The sequence below is a fragment of the Vanellus vanellus genome (genome assembly GCF_965231255.1).
Source record: "Vanellus vanellus genome assembly, chromosome: 5".
Lineage (NCBI taxonomy): Eukaryota > Metazoa > Chordata > Aves > Charadriiformes > Charadriidae > Vanellus > Vanellus vanellus.
Genome location: NC_138910.1, coordinates 24,257,946 through 24,272,049, shown reverse-complemented (window position 1 = coordinate 24,272,049; position 14,104 = coordinate 24,257,946). Strand labels below are relative to the sequence as shown.

At 38.5% G+C, this 14,104-nt stretch overlaps 1 protein-coding gene across 4 annotated transcripts in view; it reads right to left on the bottom strand.

Annotated features, from left to right (window-relative positions):
- Positions 1–14,104, bottom strand: part of RAPGEF4 (Rap guanine nucleotide exchange factor 4) — a gene marked incomplete at both ends in the record, with an annotated part of 155,879 nt that overhangs the window by 69,916 nt on the left and 71,859 nt on the right. For 2 of the 4 annotated variants that reach the window (XM_082483724.1, XM_082483725.1), the window contains 2 exons: positions 8,725–8,789; positions 9,850–9,922. The exons of 1 other annotated variant lie outside the window; for it this stretch is intronic. In XM_082483724.1, coding sequence (XP_082339850.1) covers positions 8,725–8,789; positions 9,850–9,922 — 138 coding nt within the window. Of the gene's footprint in view, positions 1–8,724; positions 8,790–9,841; positions 9,923–14,104 lie in introns of all 4 variants that reach the window. One more of the 4 variants, XM_082483726.1, reaches the window with a different exon arrangement.

The following is a 14,104-nucleotide window of genomic DNA, read 5'->3' as shown; positions in this document are numbered from 1 at the left end:
CCAAACACTTGTTTTGGTGGTGGTGGTGGTCTTTGCACGGAGCCAGCACAATGGGCTCCTGGTTCTTGACCAGCTAACACAAAAGGAAGAACAAAATCACTGGACAGCTTTTCCCCACTATTTATTAACCTCTCAAATTCTTGTCATCTGTGCACAGACAAAAAAAGATGCTGCTAAATGATCAGATCAGACACATTGATTACTTCTTACTGACTCAGAACTATAATTGACTTTGTGGAATACCAATTTCCAGCATGCATTGTAGGACAGGCAGTCAAAATGCTCTGCAAGAGATGATTTGAGTGACTAGAAGGAATCTGATTTTAAGATCCCCGATCCAATTTTTCTGCCAAACTTGAGAAAATAATTACAAGATTCGAAAAAATTCATTTTGCTGTTTCAAATATAAGTGCCAAATGTGTTACTTGTGTACGCTTGATTTGTCTGAAGACATGAACCTTGAAAAGGACTATCTTTTTTTCTCAGTATAATTACCCACTCTTTCTGCCTTTCAACTGCAAGAGATAAATGGAGCATATGTGCATGTTTTTTATGGGTTGGGACAGAATCACACAGAAGACACAGCCAAGGAGCAAGAGTCATCGAATGTGACTCCCCAGTATATATTATCAGACTGCCCTTGCCAGCACTGGCAGGTAAGGCAATATGCTGTTTCCCCAGACAACTGGAACTGAGTGACGTTCCTCTTGAAAGAAGGTCCCACACTTACTTCACAATATTGAGTATTTTACAAATTTAGCATTTTCTAGGAATTTCTGTTATTTTTCCGTTATTTATTTTATTTATCTAAACTATGAAAGCAACACTCCTTCAGCTAGGCAAGAGAAGCCAGAAAGGGAAAACGTTTCTTCAGCCGAATTGCCTTTCCCAGGCTACCCTAAGCACCTCCGTAACCCTTTTGCAGGGAGAAGGTTACTCAGGGAGGAGGTGAGTACTTGATTACTCTGCTAGGCGGCCACCAGTGTGAATTAGATCCCCTCCAAATTACAAGTTTAAACAAGAAATGCATATCGCTTAGTTTTTCCTTTGTCTATTGGTTTCTGAACTTCGTCCTCCCACTCTGACAGTCACTCTACCTTTTCTGTGACTGCAAGCTCTCTGTAGCAGAGGCCTCCAACCCTCCTTTGCATCACCGCACCCAGCACAAACAAGAATTACAAGGCTTTACAGTACACATAAATTGCAATAAATGCTGACATAAAAATTAAAAAAAAGGCAAGAGAAGTGGAGAGCACCAAAATAACAACAATAACTGCTTGATGGGACTCTTCATTCAGACAAATACTGTGGAGATCATAAGTATTAATACTCAGATGTAAAAGCCATGCAACTAAAAACTCATACAGTTTAGCTCAAACATTGACTCGAGCATCTGGATTGCTCTTCTAGCAACAGAGGAGGTCTCCCTCTCTCTCCTGTACCTCTCATTCTTCATCTTTTCACTCCTCACTCATGATAAAACCCACACTACCCTGATTTGGACATTGCAGGGAGTTTCACATCGACTCAGAGAGTCATTGCAGCACTTGTATCCGAGAAGGATACAGATGCCGACACGCTTTTCCAAGCTTGGTTTTCCATTCCTGAGCAAAGGGCAGTGTTTGCTTTTGGAATGTTTTGCAGCTGTGACAGGAAAGGGAGGCTCTGCCTTCAGGTGCTGACAATTCAGCTGTGCTGTGCTATTGGACACTGTTCTCTGGTTTTCCATTATTCATCTTCTCCCAAGACAAATGTGGCAATTTGCTTATATTTTAAAACTGAAATATACCGACATATATTTGATCCTTGTTATTGCTTTTAGAAAGTGAGGGTAAAATTTAAAATAAAAATATTCCTTTATCATCTCTAGGTTGCAAAATTCTGCCCATTTCTGTAAAAAGTTTAATTCGTCTACCAAGAGAAGTCTTGCCTCCGTCTCTTACCAATCTCGCTATCATTGTAGAAAGCTCTATTTATTCTTAGAGCTGTCCTTAGAACCACCACAATGAAATCTGAAAGAAGGGCCCACGTTTTTTCTTCCAAATTCACAGAAGGGCTTCAAGGACCAGGGATCCCTCAACTGGATCAAGTATGCACTGAAGAGAAATTAAGTTATGTTGACACATACACTGGTACATAAACAACAACCTAGACCAAGTGTTCTGTTCTTTTTCTCCACAATGAAATACTCATTCCTGTTTAGTAATAATAGATCAAATGAGAATCACTAATAGCATCTGCAGGTTTCATATTGGGACTACTCTGGCTAATTCTGTATTGGTCAGATTGGAGCTCAATTATAGGATTAGGTACAGCAGAAGAAGCTGTTCCCAAAAGAAACTGCCATTAGGGTCTCCAGTATTCAGGGTACACAATGAAATCATGGGTCTTAGATATTTCATAGATTATCAGGTAGCTGAACTGGATAACAGAAGATGGGGTAGTGCAAGCTTTTCTTTGAGGCCTCGCTATTCACACTGGCATTTGGAAGAGAAGCCTACAGTTGTGTATCACCTCCATATGGCTGGAACTGGAGATAGTGATGTACCAAAACCTTCCCTGGTGGTTCTGCAACAATTTAATTTATGCAAAGCCTACTTACGTAAGCCAGCAAACCCACTAACAACTTTGTTTACATTAAAGAGCTCTGATGACATATAAAGACCTTCACATTTTTCATGCAGTTCATTACTAACATATGAAAAATGTATTTTTCACAGACTCCCACTCATCTCACACTCCTGTCTTTGTTATCTCCCTTGCCATATGCTGTCGCCATGTGACTCGTTGCCAGGGACTATATGCACAGCCTCTGCACTAGCCACATTGTTACAGGCTGTGATAATGACTGAACCCTGAGCACTTTCACTTAGAGCAAATTGAAGAACTTGAACAGACCTCTAAGCAAATTACTTTCACATATGTGAAATTGGTGCCAAAATACCAGAGCAGCCCCTAAAAGTAATTGGTACAGTTAGGACTGCATGAAGACATTATTTAGAAATACTCGCACAAACTGCTTTTATGTGACCACTTTAAAAACAGAAAATAAAAGGGAATTATTTTTTTAACCCTATGCTAACGTTGTATACGAGAACTGGCTCTGACATAGATCCCAAGAAAGGATAGGAATTAACGCGCACATATCACGGGGCAGTTATATAAACCATCCACACAGAAAATCAGTTCTGTTATAACACAGTTTTCATGTGAATGTTGGAGAGGTTACCACTTCCCAACACCTTGTTGTTGCACCTATAATCTTGCTAGAACACTGCCTGCTCTCCTGCTCTTTTTACTTTTTCTTGTAGGCTCACAATTTCATGAGCGTGTGGAACATTTCCCTTAGCATTCTGCTAATGCTCTAAAAACTCCACATTTGACAATCTACTGAATATGTTAAAAGATAAGCTTTCTCCTCGGTCATCTGGGAAAAGTAAATTGAAATATAGGGAAATCAGAAGTAAAATTATTGTGTTTATTGCTACAGCAGCTAATATGGTGAATGAACATGATTATTACTGGTGTCTTGTGTGGGCTCTTCAAGGCTGCATCTAGTGAATTGTAATGGCATCTTTACAAACAGTGTACTTTCAAATGCCCAGAGCTGTATTTAAGTGCTTGAAAATTGAAATAAGTGAATATTCATTTGCCTGGAAATGTTGAAAATTGCAATATTTTGAGGATTAACACTTAGATTATGTCCTTCTCTGTCAACTGAAAGATCTTTCCAATGTAATTTTATTAAATGCATTTAGAGTTGATAAAATGGCAAATCATGTTTTCACAATCACTCAAATTATTTAAATGCATAAAAATCAGCACGGCACCTAAGCCTTACTGAAATTTCAGTGAAGAAAATGAATCTATATTTTATCACATCAAATTAACCAGGGAAGAAGATGGATGAAAAGGTGACTTTCAGAGGCGTGTTTCAGCACATCCTATAGGAGCTTTGCTATATCGAATATTACTTCGTTCACTAGGGGGAGCTCCTGCAACTCGTTATCACAATAGAAACCTAAAGACATATATAGGGAACATAACGGAAATAAGGCATGAGAGAGATTTCGGGGGAAAAAAAAAGATGTATTCTTCACCCAATAGCAAGAATGACTATGAATTCACACAACTTAATCTGCTTATATTATCTTTTGTGTTCAGTATGGTTTCCTCAGTACAAAGGAGATGAAGAAGCACTTCCCCCTTTCAGGATGTATGCTTTCAATGAAGAAAGCACAAATTTATGTAGGTTTTAAACAGCCACAGAGATTAAGTTGTACAAAAAGAAAGCCAGCATGGTTTTTGAGGTGAGGCGTTGTTTTAATTGAGTGCGTCACAGGAAAAATATATGTAAGCAGGTAATCAAAGTCTGTACCGTAATAAACAGGAAGAACTGAAGTCTGTACCATAACAAACATGGATAAGAGGACCTCATTAACACTGCTCAGTCAGCCTCCATTCTTGAAATTCTCTGCTTTTGAGCAATTAATTTTGCAGCCTTCCTTTCAAGCAGATTTTTTTTTTTTTTTTTGGTGCAGTTTCTTGAGGATGTGAGGGTTCTTTTAGCAAACTGCAATATGGAGATTACATTATGGAAAATAATATAAAACTTCCATTTGGATCACTAGCAGGGTTAGGACCTTTTTAGTATCAACTACTTGAATAAATAGAATAATTGTTATTAATCACAGATTCCTATTCTTTCCGTGGATCATTCCTATGCTTTCTTATGTACAGCATCCACAGTTAGCAAAGGAGTTTAAGACATTTACTGATAGCAGAAAAAAACATTCAGCACCACACTCCGTAGGGGAGTGGAGATTCATGATCTCAATGGGTCTGTTCTCGGTTCTTACCCGCATTCATTCCTGTGTCTCTACAATTCATTTCTGCAATGCCCTCTTCTTTAAAACTATCATATATCTCACGTCTCCAGAGAAGAATGGGCTATTTCTTTACTCATTTCCTACTTGGGCACCAGTAGAGGGTGGAAAAGCACAGGGGAGACAACTGTGGCTTTCAGTTAGTGTCTGGCTCTAGAACAAACAATCAAAATGTTACTCTAGCAACTCGAATGAGTGATTGCGAGAAAACCCACACCATTAAGCATCAACACAGGAATGCCCAAGGAGCCCAGGACCAAAGACGAACAGTGTGGGAATTCTGCACACGCAACACGCACAGCCTGTGTGCACAAGCTTGCAGTAAAGCTGTAATGAGCCTGTAGTGAGCTGGTTCTAACTGAGATTTTTCAAGGCTTAACAATATGGTTTACTTTCTAGGGGGTCGCAAATGGCACTCCTTACTGTCAGAACAAGCCCGAAATGTGGAGCTCCTAGTCCAAAGGACAGGATTGCTAGTGTATCACCGGTAAAAGCTATTTAAAATGTGCTATGTATTTTCCCCCAACCTCAATGTCAGAGAGGTTTGATCCATTTCAATTTAAAAATCAGCCAGAAGCATACTCTCAGCATGGCAAATTCAGCATAAGCAGTAAAAAAGTGGCCAAATTGAAAGAACAGTATCTTGTAGCGGGAAGCACCGTGCAACCCTGCTGCCAGCTCTGCTGGTAATATATGGAAACAGAACCACTATCTACTCCGCCTGCATGCTGGAACTCGACCTCCCCTGTGTTCTAAGTACTCTTCTGTATCTTTTCCAAAAATCTATTTGAAACTATTATTGATTTTGTCATTTTGGCTTTAGGGTTATATTCATCTCACAGAGCCAGCTATATCCAACTCTACCCCATGAGAATTTTCCAAAACTAAAGCTAGAGAGACTGGTGTACAGATATTAAGACTGACTAGTTAAAAAGATCGAAGCTGTGTTATTTTCCTTTATGTAAGACAGCTTTAAACTGACTGTGTTTCCATTCCTCAAAATACAACTGAGGACAGTAGCATACTCTGTCTCAGTATTTTATGCTCAATTTAACTGCTATATTGCATTAAATGATGTGCAATAATGTAACACTAAATGCAAATGAATTTGTGTTTGGTAAAAGAAAATCTCTTTGCTGCCTTCTCCAAACAGATTTTTTTTATAGATTTTAATGAACAAGGAAAACTAAACATCCCCATATGGTGAGAAAATTTCAAGGCATGTATTAAAAGAAAAATATTATGTTACTCATCAAAAACTAATAGATGTGACAGGACAAAAAAATTGAGCTATGAAGAGGTAACTCAAATAATCACAAAATATGGAAAATCATTTATTACAGTGCTTGTAAAAGACTCGGCACAAGCTAAAAGAGAAAAACATGCATTTCAAATTTCAAGAGTGGAATATATTAAATTTCATTTGAAGCAAATTATTTGTAGTTATAAACTTCCCTGGAAAATTAAAACAACACACGCACCCCCCAACATAAATGCATCATTAAGATCAGAACTACTGAAGACATTATGTTATTTCCTTCTGTCTAAGAGTGTAATGTTTTCTTGCCGTGTGAAAGATTTTGAGGAACTTTCAATCTCAGAAAGTTCCTCACTCGGTCTTTTTCTGTACATTACAGCATAGCCTGCAGGTCTCCGGGCAGTATTTGCTGCCAGCCCCACAGACATCATTCTGGCAATCTAAAGATATAAAGTAGTCTAAAGATGTCCTGCGAACACTTCCCTTTCCCTGGATGAATGCCCTTCCCTGATGCAGTAGTCACTTTAACAGTTATATATCATCCTAAAATAAGAAAAATATATAAAAACTACAAACACAGGGCTGTTTTCTACTACACTGTTACTCTGAATTTCAAATAGCTGGCAACAATTCTGGGAATTTGGTCCTGCAATCCCAGTATCTTCCTGATCGTTCAAAACTGACTGCAGGGCATGATGATCGACATGTCGTGTAAGCACTATAACAGTTGTACAGTTTAAAATTGCAGGAATGAAGCCTGCATGCAGTGAACAAACTATTCGAGTATTTATCTCTGCTGCACTTACCTTTCACTTAACATAATTTAAGAGAACCATGGCCATATGGCAAAACCACAGAACTAGGATTCACAAACCATTTCTATGCTGTCTAGGTTCTTCTGCCACATTTGTCATGGAACTGTCTGAGCTCCTCCAGGATGAAAGAAGGTGACAAGCATCTGTCACATATTTACTCTCTCAGCTTCTCTCCACAGAAATGTGTACAGTGTGGGAGGGAGAAGGATGGCTGTTTTATATATCTGTCTGGCAAAGGAAGTTAATATGGTTTGCAAACGACCTTATTCCTGTAAAAGTCATCGAACAGTTTGAGCCTGCCCCAGCTAAGTTCTGTCTCCTACCCAGGTGCACATTACTTTGTGCGGGAAGAGTCCTGCTGTGCTAGAAAAGCCCAGATATTGGCAGCAGTATTAACCACTAAACTTTGCTCACTTTCTAAAATACTTGGTACCTGAAAGTGTATACCATCCTTAGTTGAGCATCACTGCCCGTTACTGGGGGGGATATCACCTTCTAGGAAAGACGGTTGTTTTCACCTTGTTACTTCTATCGTTTGTTACCTCTATTTGCTTCAGAAAACACAACAACATCTTTTAGTTTGGATTCTATGCCCGGTGCTTTCATTAAGAGGTCAAGCAAGACCCCTGATCTGGCTTAACTCCAAGTGTAGCACTGAAATGCCAAGATCTTAGAGAAGCGCTGAGACTTAACTCATAAGTGTTTGTAAAATGCTTACAGAATGAAAGGTGCTATCTAAGCATCTAAGAATTATCACTCAGTGCATGGAAAAATGTTTATTTTCATCCAGGCTAAGACTGTGTCAGGAAGTATTATAGCATTAGTGAATAAGACTCTAGAAAAAGGAACTGCGTACCGTTGCATTTATACATTTAATAAAGGCTGAATGTGACAATTAAGAAAGGTCAGTACCCTTGAGGAAGCAGGACAGACAGACAGGGAGAGGTGGAAGTAGTTATTTTCGCATTAAGGAAACACGCTAAAATATTCATTGTCTTTATCTGCTGTCAAGAGATGTTTTTTGTGTAACAAAAATACTTTTACCCTTTCAAAAACATCACACAAATGCATCCAATTAAAGACCTCCTATGTCCAGAAAGAAGGCATCCAACCATCTGTTTATTACTGTAACTTTTCTATTCCTGCCATAAAAAAATCTAAAAGTTATTAATCTTTACAGCAACGCCTGATACTATTTCTTCTCACTATTATAATTACTTTAAACACAGCATAGAAATATTCATGAGTTCTTTCATGTGGATCCTCATCTGGCGAGACTGAAGGCACAGAACGATTTTACAAAGGGGAACTAGGACGTAAAGCTGCTTTCTGAACACAGGAGAAAATTCACCCTGAGCAAAGGGCCAGAACAATGCCTATGCATCAGTTAAGACTCAGTTAAGCCTTAAAATAGGATTTAATCATGAATTTTATGTTCCATTGGCTACGCACTGGTCTTGTCACAGTGCTGCTTTTCTTCCTTACCCTCTACACCTTTCTGACAAAGATAGGACAACGAGACTGTAACACAAACTTTGGCAGCAGTACAATTTCTAATAATGCTGATCCTGAACAAGTTGTTTTCTCCAGTTATATGACACAATGTCTAAACATCCTTATAATTTGTATACTGTACTCACATGCATCAATCACATGCTTTGATTTGCATCTCGTTCTTTTCAATTTAGTGCTGTACTTTTGTATCTTTCATTACCAAATCTCCCACAACCATCAAAAAAAAGAGGCAAAACTAGGTGTGGTTTACCTTATTACAATTTTTAGAAACTTGGCAAAGAGCACCGCTTGACATACTGTCCTTATCTGGCATTCCTAAAAACAAAATACAGAAAATAAATACATACTGTACATTCTTTAAGTAACAGTGGATATATTTATCAATAGAATAGGGAATTAGAGGGTTCAATACTTTGATAACATACACATTAATCTACGATTTTTAAAAGCAAAATACATCTATTCAGACAAAATTTTCTCTTACGAACACAAAAAAGACAAAAAGCTAACTTGTGTCAATACTATAAACAGTTTGCTAAACATAGTACTTTCTCACAACTTAATATCTGAACTAAGAACACAGGAATTATTTATATTTTTTCATTTAACATTATCTGTTTTATAGTACTTGGAAGTCAAATGTGTCATTGAGTTTGCACTCACTAGCATTACTATGCTATGCTATTGTTCCACAAACAGAACATATTGAACACGTAACATATGGGACAAAATTTGCAGATGCAATTGCTAGCCATCGGATATTGTCCTGGTTGGCATCTAAACAATCCTCTGACAACTGAATAAAAGTACCTTGATTTACAGAAGTGGTGAGTTCCAAAGGCTGCCCTTGGATTCACGTCTACAGCACTATCCCACAGTTTGACAGGTGCTCATGAGGCAGAGACGTAGCCAAACTTATTTAGCTATGTAACTAAGGTCAGACAGCAGCATGCCTACTGCAGGCTGTCTGCCCAAACACTAACCTAGGTTCCCAAGCAAGTTGTGTAGCCCATCCTAACTAAAAAAACTAAGCCAGTTTGTAAATTTACTTTACTAGCAGGACTCATTGCCATGTTCCCTGGAATTCATGCAACACCTGTAACCAGTTAAATGTTATGTGACAACGTAGAGTATGCTTTAGTCAACAGGACTGGCTCATACTGCAGATTTGTGTACAGCTCTGTGTACACTTTTATACAGTTGGGAATGCAGTTAGGCAAGTTCCAAAGTATTTCCTACTGTATGCAGTATTAATACAGTCATAACACTGAATTGGATTTAATATTTAAATCCCAACATCCAAAAGCTTTCATCTTCCCCTTTCTTCTCTTTTCTCTTTTTTTCTAACATCTGATGCCTATCTTCACGTACTTACTGTCATTGTTGGAGCCAGTTTCCATAACACCATAAGGAGGAGTAAGAAGTCCAGACATATACTGTCGATATTTCTGAAAGACAGCGATGGCACATTCAGTCAGGTACAGATGTATAAAGCCATTCAATGGACGATGTGGTACTTACATTTGTGTATCTGCCGTCTTGTGCTTCACATGCACACAAGCAATCTGAGGCAGTCAGACACCCCTTTACTCTTAACGCTACAAGGCCTGCTTTCTTGACTGCAGCACGCTGCCTTTATTTTATCAAAAGTTGCGGTAAAACAGTTCCCTCCTTCATCTTCCCCAACATGTGACTTTGAGGGTTCTAATAAATCAAAATTGTACCTAGTTCTGTGATTTCCCATAAAGGCTGTTTTAAAGCTCAGCTGAACTCAGGCTAGAAAGCTACTTTATGGTAGGGATGGAGACAAGGCTGTTAACTAAGGATTCATGAGAATCACGTACCGCTACAATTTTGGTGTCAGATTTGGTGTCAGATACGGGATTTAGTGCAAAAACTCTAAGCATGTAATTCCAATACACAAAGTTTGGTTTTCAGAAACTACGAGGTTATGAAACACACAAACCCAGCCTCATGTTCTGTATACACACTCACAAAAACTGTATTATCACATGAAACTTTGTAACTGCAAAAATAACATTCCTTGTACCACTGTAAACTACATAATTGTAACTGATGTCAGGAACTGGTATTTTTCTTCAGTGAACGTTGGTGACATGATCAATAAGGTTCGAAGCTCTCTCTAGGGCTTAAGAAATTCACAGAAGCTAAAAAATAACAACAAGGGAAAAATGTCCTTTTATCAAATACAAATAATTTAATGAATAAGTGAGACGTTTTTGTTTTCAATCATATTATATTAATGTCATGCTTAAGGGTAAACAATGATAATTCCCTTTTGGAACTGTCAGAAAACAAGCTTGTGCAACAGGGATGCTGATGATCAGCGTAAATAAAATGTGTCGTGCGGTCCTTAGGGTGTGCAGTGAGCTGAACGCGAACAACCAACCAGCTGAAGTTCAGGTAGGTTTCAACTAAGCACACGTAATAATTGAGACAGAAAATTTCCCCCATAGTAAAATTTTTATTTTAAAGTTTTATCCTTTGCTCTACGGAGATGTTTGGATGCATTCACTTTTAAAATGTTTTCTGCTGGATTTTAACAGATGCTTGAATTATCCTTTTAACATTTCTTTTTCTTAGAAATGCATATGAAAGTATCATCAATTCTAGCACTAAAGACTGAGTATCTTGCATTCTAAATAATAAAAACAGCTACAGAGATTACATTAATCTTAATAATCCAATCCTATTTTTAGACAAGCTATTACATCCTAAAGCTTAGTAACATATTATTTAAATCTCACCCATAATCCAGCTGAAAACTCGTAGGAGCAAAACTATGTTATATCCCTGGTCAGCCACACAAAATAAATACAACTTCATTTGAGGATAAAAGTCTCCTATCTTCTTTCCCAAACCATTCACTTTCCCCTACTCTGCATCCAGTCCTACGCCTGGAACTCAGTAAGAGGAAGAACACGAGAAATAATTATTTTCTCAATTCAACTAGTAAATCACACACATAAAACAAGAGAAAAACTCATTTGGTTGGCCAAATGTAAAAAGGGAAAGCATGTCACAAGAGATTGAAATAACATTTTATTCAAACAGTACATAAATGTTTTGTTCTACCTTCTACTGAATTTGGTCTTGAAATGTGATTTAGAAATGGAAAAAAACGTTTCACTTATGATATGATAAAATCAAATTGTGTAGGATTTTTATCTTTTGTTCTTCCTCACCATTCAGATGATATTTGTTTCTTTGTTTTGTTTTTCTGAAAATAACATTTTCCAAGAAATACATTATTAGTCCACATTTAATCCACCTTGATAAGGAACTTGAATTGTAGGAAGATGGTAATTTTCTCTTTTCTTTCCTATACCACATTCACAGTCATCATGCACTACACGGCAGTTTCCCTTCTGATTAATTCTCTAACATTTTTCCTGGTTATTCTTCTCATGAAACAAAACATAGAACACACCATATGATTTCCAAAAGATTTTGGGGCCTAGCTTAACAAAAATGTCTGCAGGTAGAATAAGTTGGAATTACGCATACAAAAAAAAAAAAAAAAGGATGCACCTAACCCCATTCAGCCCCACCTCATGCTCAGGATGCCAAAGCCACCAGGAACAAAAGCACAAGCTGCCACGGACTTCAGCTCTGTCATCCTCCACATGAAGATCCCACCCTGCCATGGGATGAGTCTGACACAGCAAGACCCGTGAGCAGTGCTGCATGTGAAGGAGTTCAGGCAGCATTACCAGAAGAGGGACTAACTCAAGACATGCCCTCAGAAAGTTGAGTTGTTCAGACTCCTCCAGGGGACCTCAGCATAAATGAAACTACTTTCTATATCTGAGGATCTGGAGAGAAGGCTGATGTGATTGCCTACGTGTAGTCTCCCAGGAAGATACCTCGGGGGGGTGTGGGCTGACATAGGAGGTATAGTTTACACCTAAAATTGTGTCACTTCATCAGCCAAATTAAATGTCAAGGGACACTTATTTGTCAAGAAGTCAGGGAAACAGTGTTTGCTGGGAAACCTAAGTATGCAAAGAAAGACATAAGTAACCGCATAGAGATTCGCAGTATCAGATGGAGTAATGAAGTTCCAGGCATGAGATCTCTCAAAGCTGAGATAATGAGGAAAACACAGTACTGACTGTGAGACCTATCTTGTTACCGTAATGTCTGTAAATGAAAAGAAAATGCACTAAGTTAAATTGTACTGGTAGGTGGCATTTAAAATCATCCTGAAGATTAGCAGACTAAATATTTACAAAAGGCTTTTGAAAATGTATTCCACTGGTGGTATGAACTCTGGAAAGGCTTTCCTTATGAAAGACAACAACAGCTATCAAATCATCATAAGCTTGTTTATTACCAGAAGTCTTCTAGTTCTGTAAATCCAACATGACAGCATGTTTTAAAACTACACTCAGTGACCTATTCACTCTGTCTCCAGATTTCTACGACTTTATAAACTCTATCATGCAACAGCTTAAAGATCAGACACTTCCTGCATCTAATCTGACAGCACCAGTAATAAAGACAGTATTTTTTCTTCCAGTTGCTGACCGCCTCGTATCCATGCAGTGGTGAAAATTAACATGACCTTTTCAGCCACTGCTATAGCCTAAAGCACAGAAGAGTGCTGACAAGGAACAGTTGGGGATGGAAGAAAAGGAGGAAAGAGAACCGCCCATTGCCTTACTGGAGAGGTGCTTGTGGGGGAATTTTCATCCCAACGGTTTTAAGGCCACTCATTGTCAGGCTTTTCACTGTGTTCCTTCGCACGCTTGTATTTAGACTTTATTTGTAGTTAACTGCAGTTAGTCTCAGAGGTTTTCATGACTACTATAGATTTTCTTCTGCTCCATGAACATAATTTGGTAAATTTTTATATGTTAAAGTTTAGAGGCAATTACTATAACTCTGATGCAAGCTATGTCTAAATTACTTATGAATTTTTCTAGTGTATATAAGGTATATAAAATATGTCTTTGTAGTTAATCCCTTCTCTTCTGCTGCAAGTACTGAAGAACCAATACCTGTTCAAAGGGGGAAAAGTAGCAAAAAAGAGATCTATACAATACAAACACTCCAAAACAAGCCACGTAGATGTGAAGAAAATAGACAAGCCTTTGCCGTCTTCCATGTGCTTTGCACAGCAAAACCACAGCACTCGAACGGGAAAGACTCAGAACTCATGAAGGGAAGACCTCCTGAGTATAAAGTTTTGAACGCAGGTTCCACACCAGATACTCCCCCAAGCACAGCAGTTCTCCAATCAGCAAAGGGTGCCTGATGGGTTGTGTAATAAGGACGCAGGCAGTGATGGTTTGTAGCACCAGGAAGTCAAGTCAGGCCTCTGATGCTTCCCCTTCCCAAGGTAAACCTACATGTGGCCGGACAGTAGTAAGTGTCTTGCAACGTTGGAGCAGGTGTTGTAGACCACAACAGGTGCTTGGTTCAATACATGATGTCTTTCTCCTTCTCTTTATCCCCGACTTACGCTCTCAACCCATGGTATCACTTATGACCAGATGCACTTCTGCTGCCTCCTGTTCTGCCTACCGCTGGCAGCAGAGAAGGTGCCACGGCAGAGCCTGCATTACTTGCAAAGTTGCCAGCAACAGAAAATAATTCATTTCGGT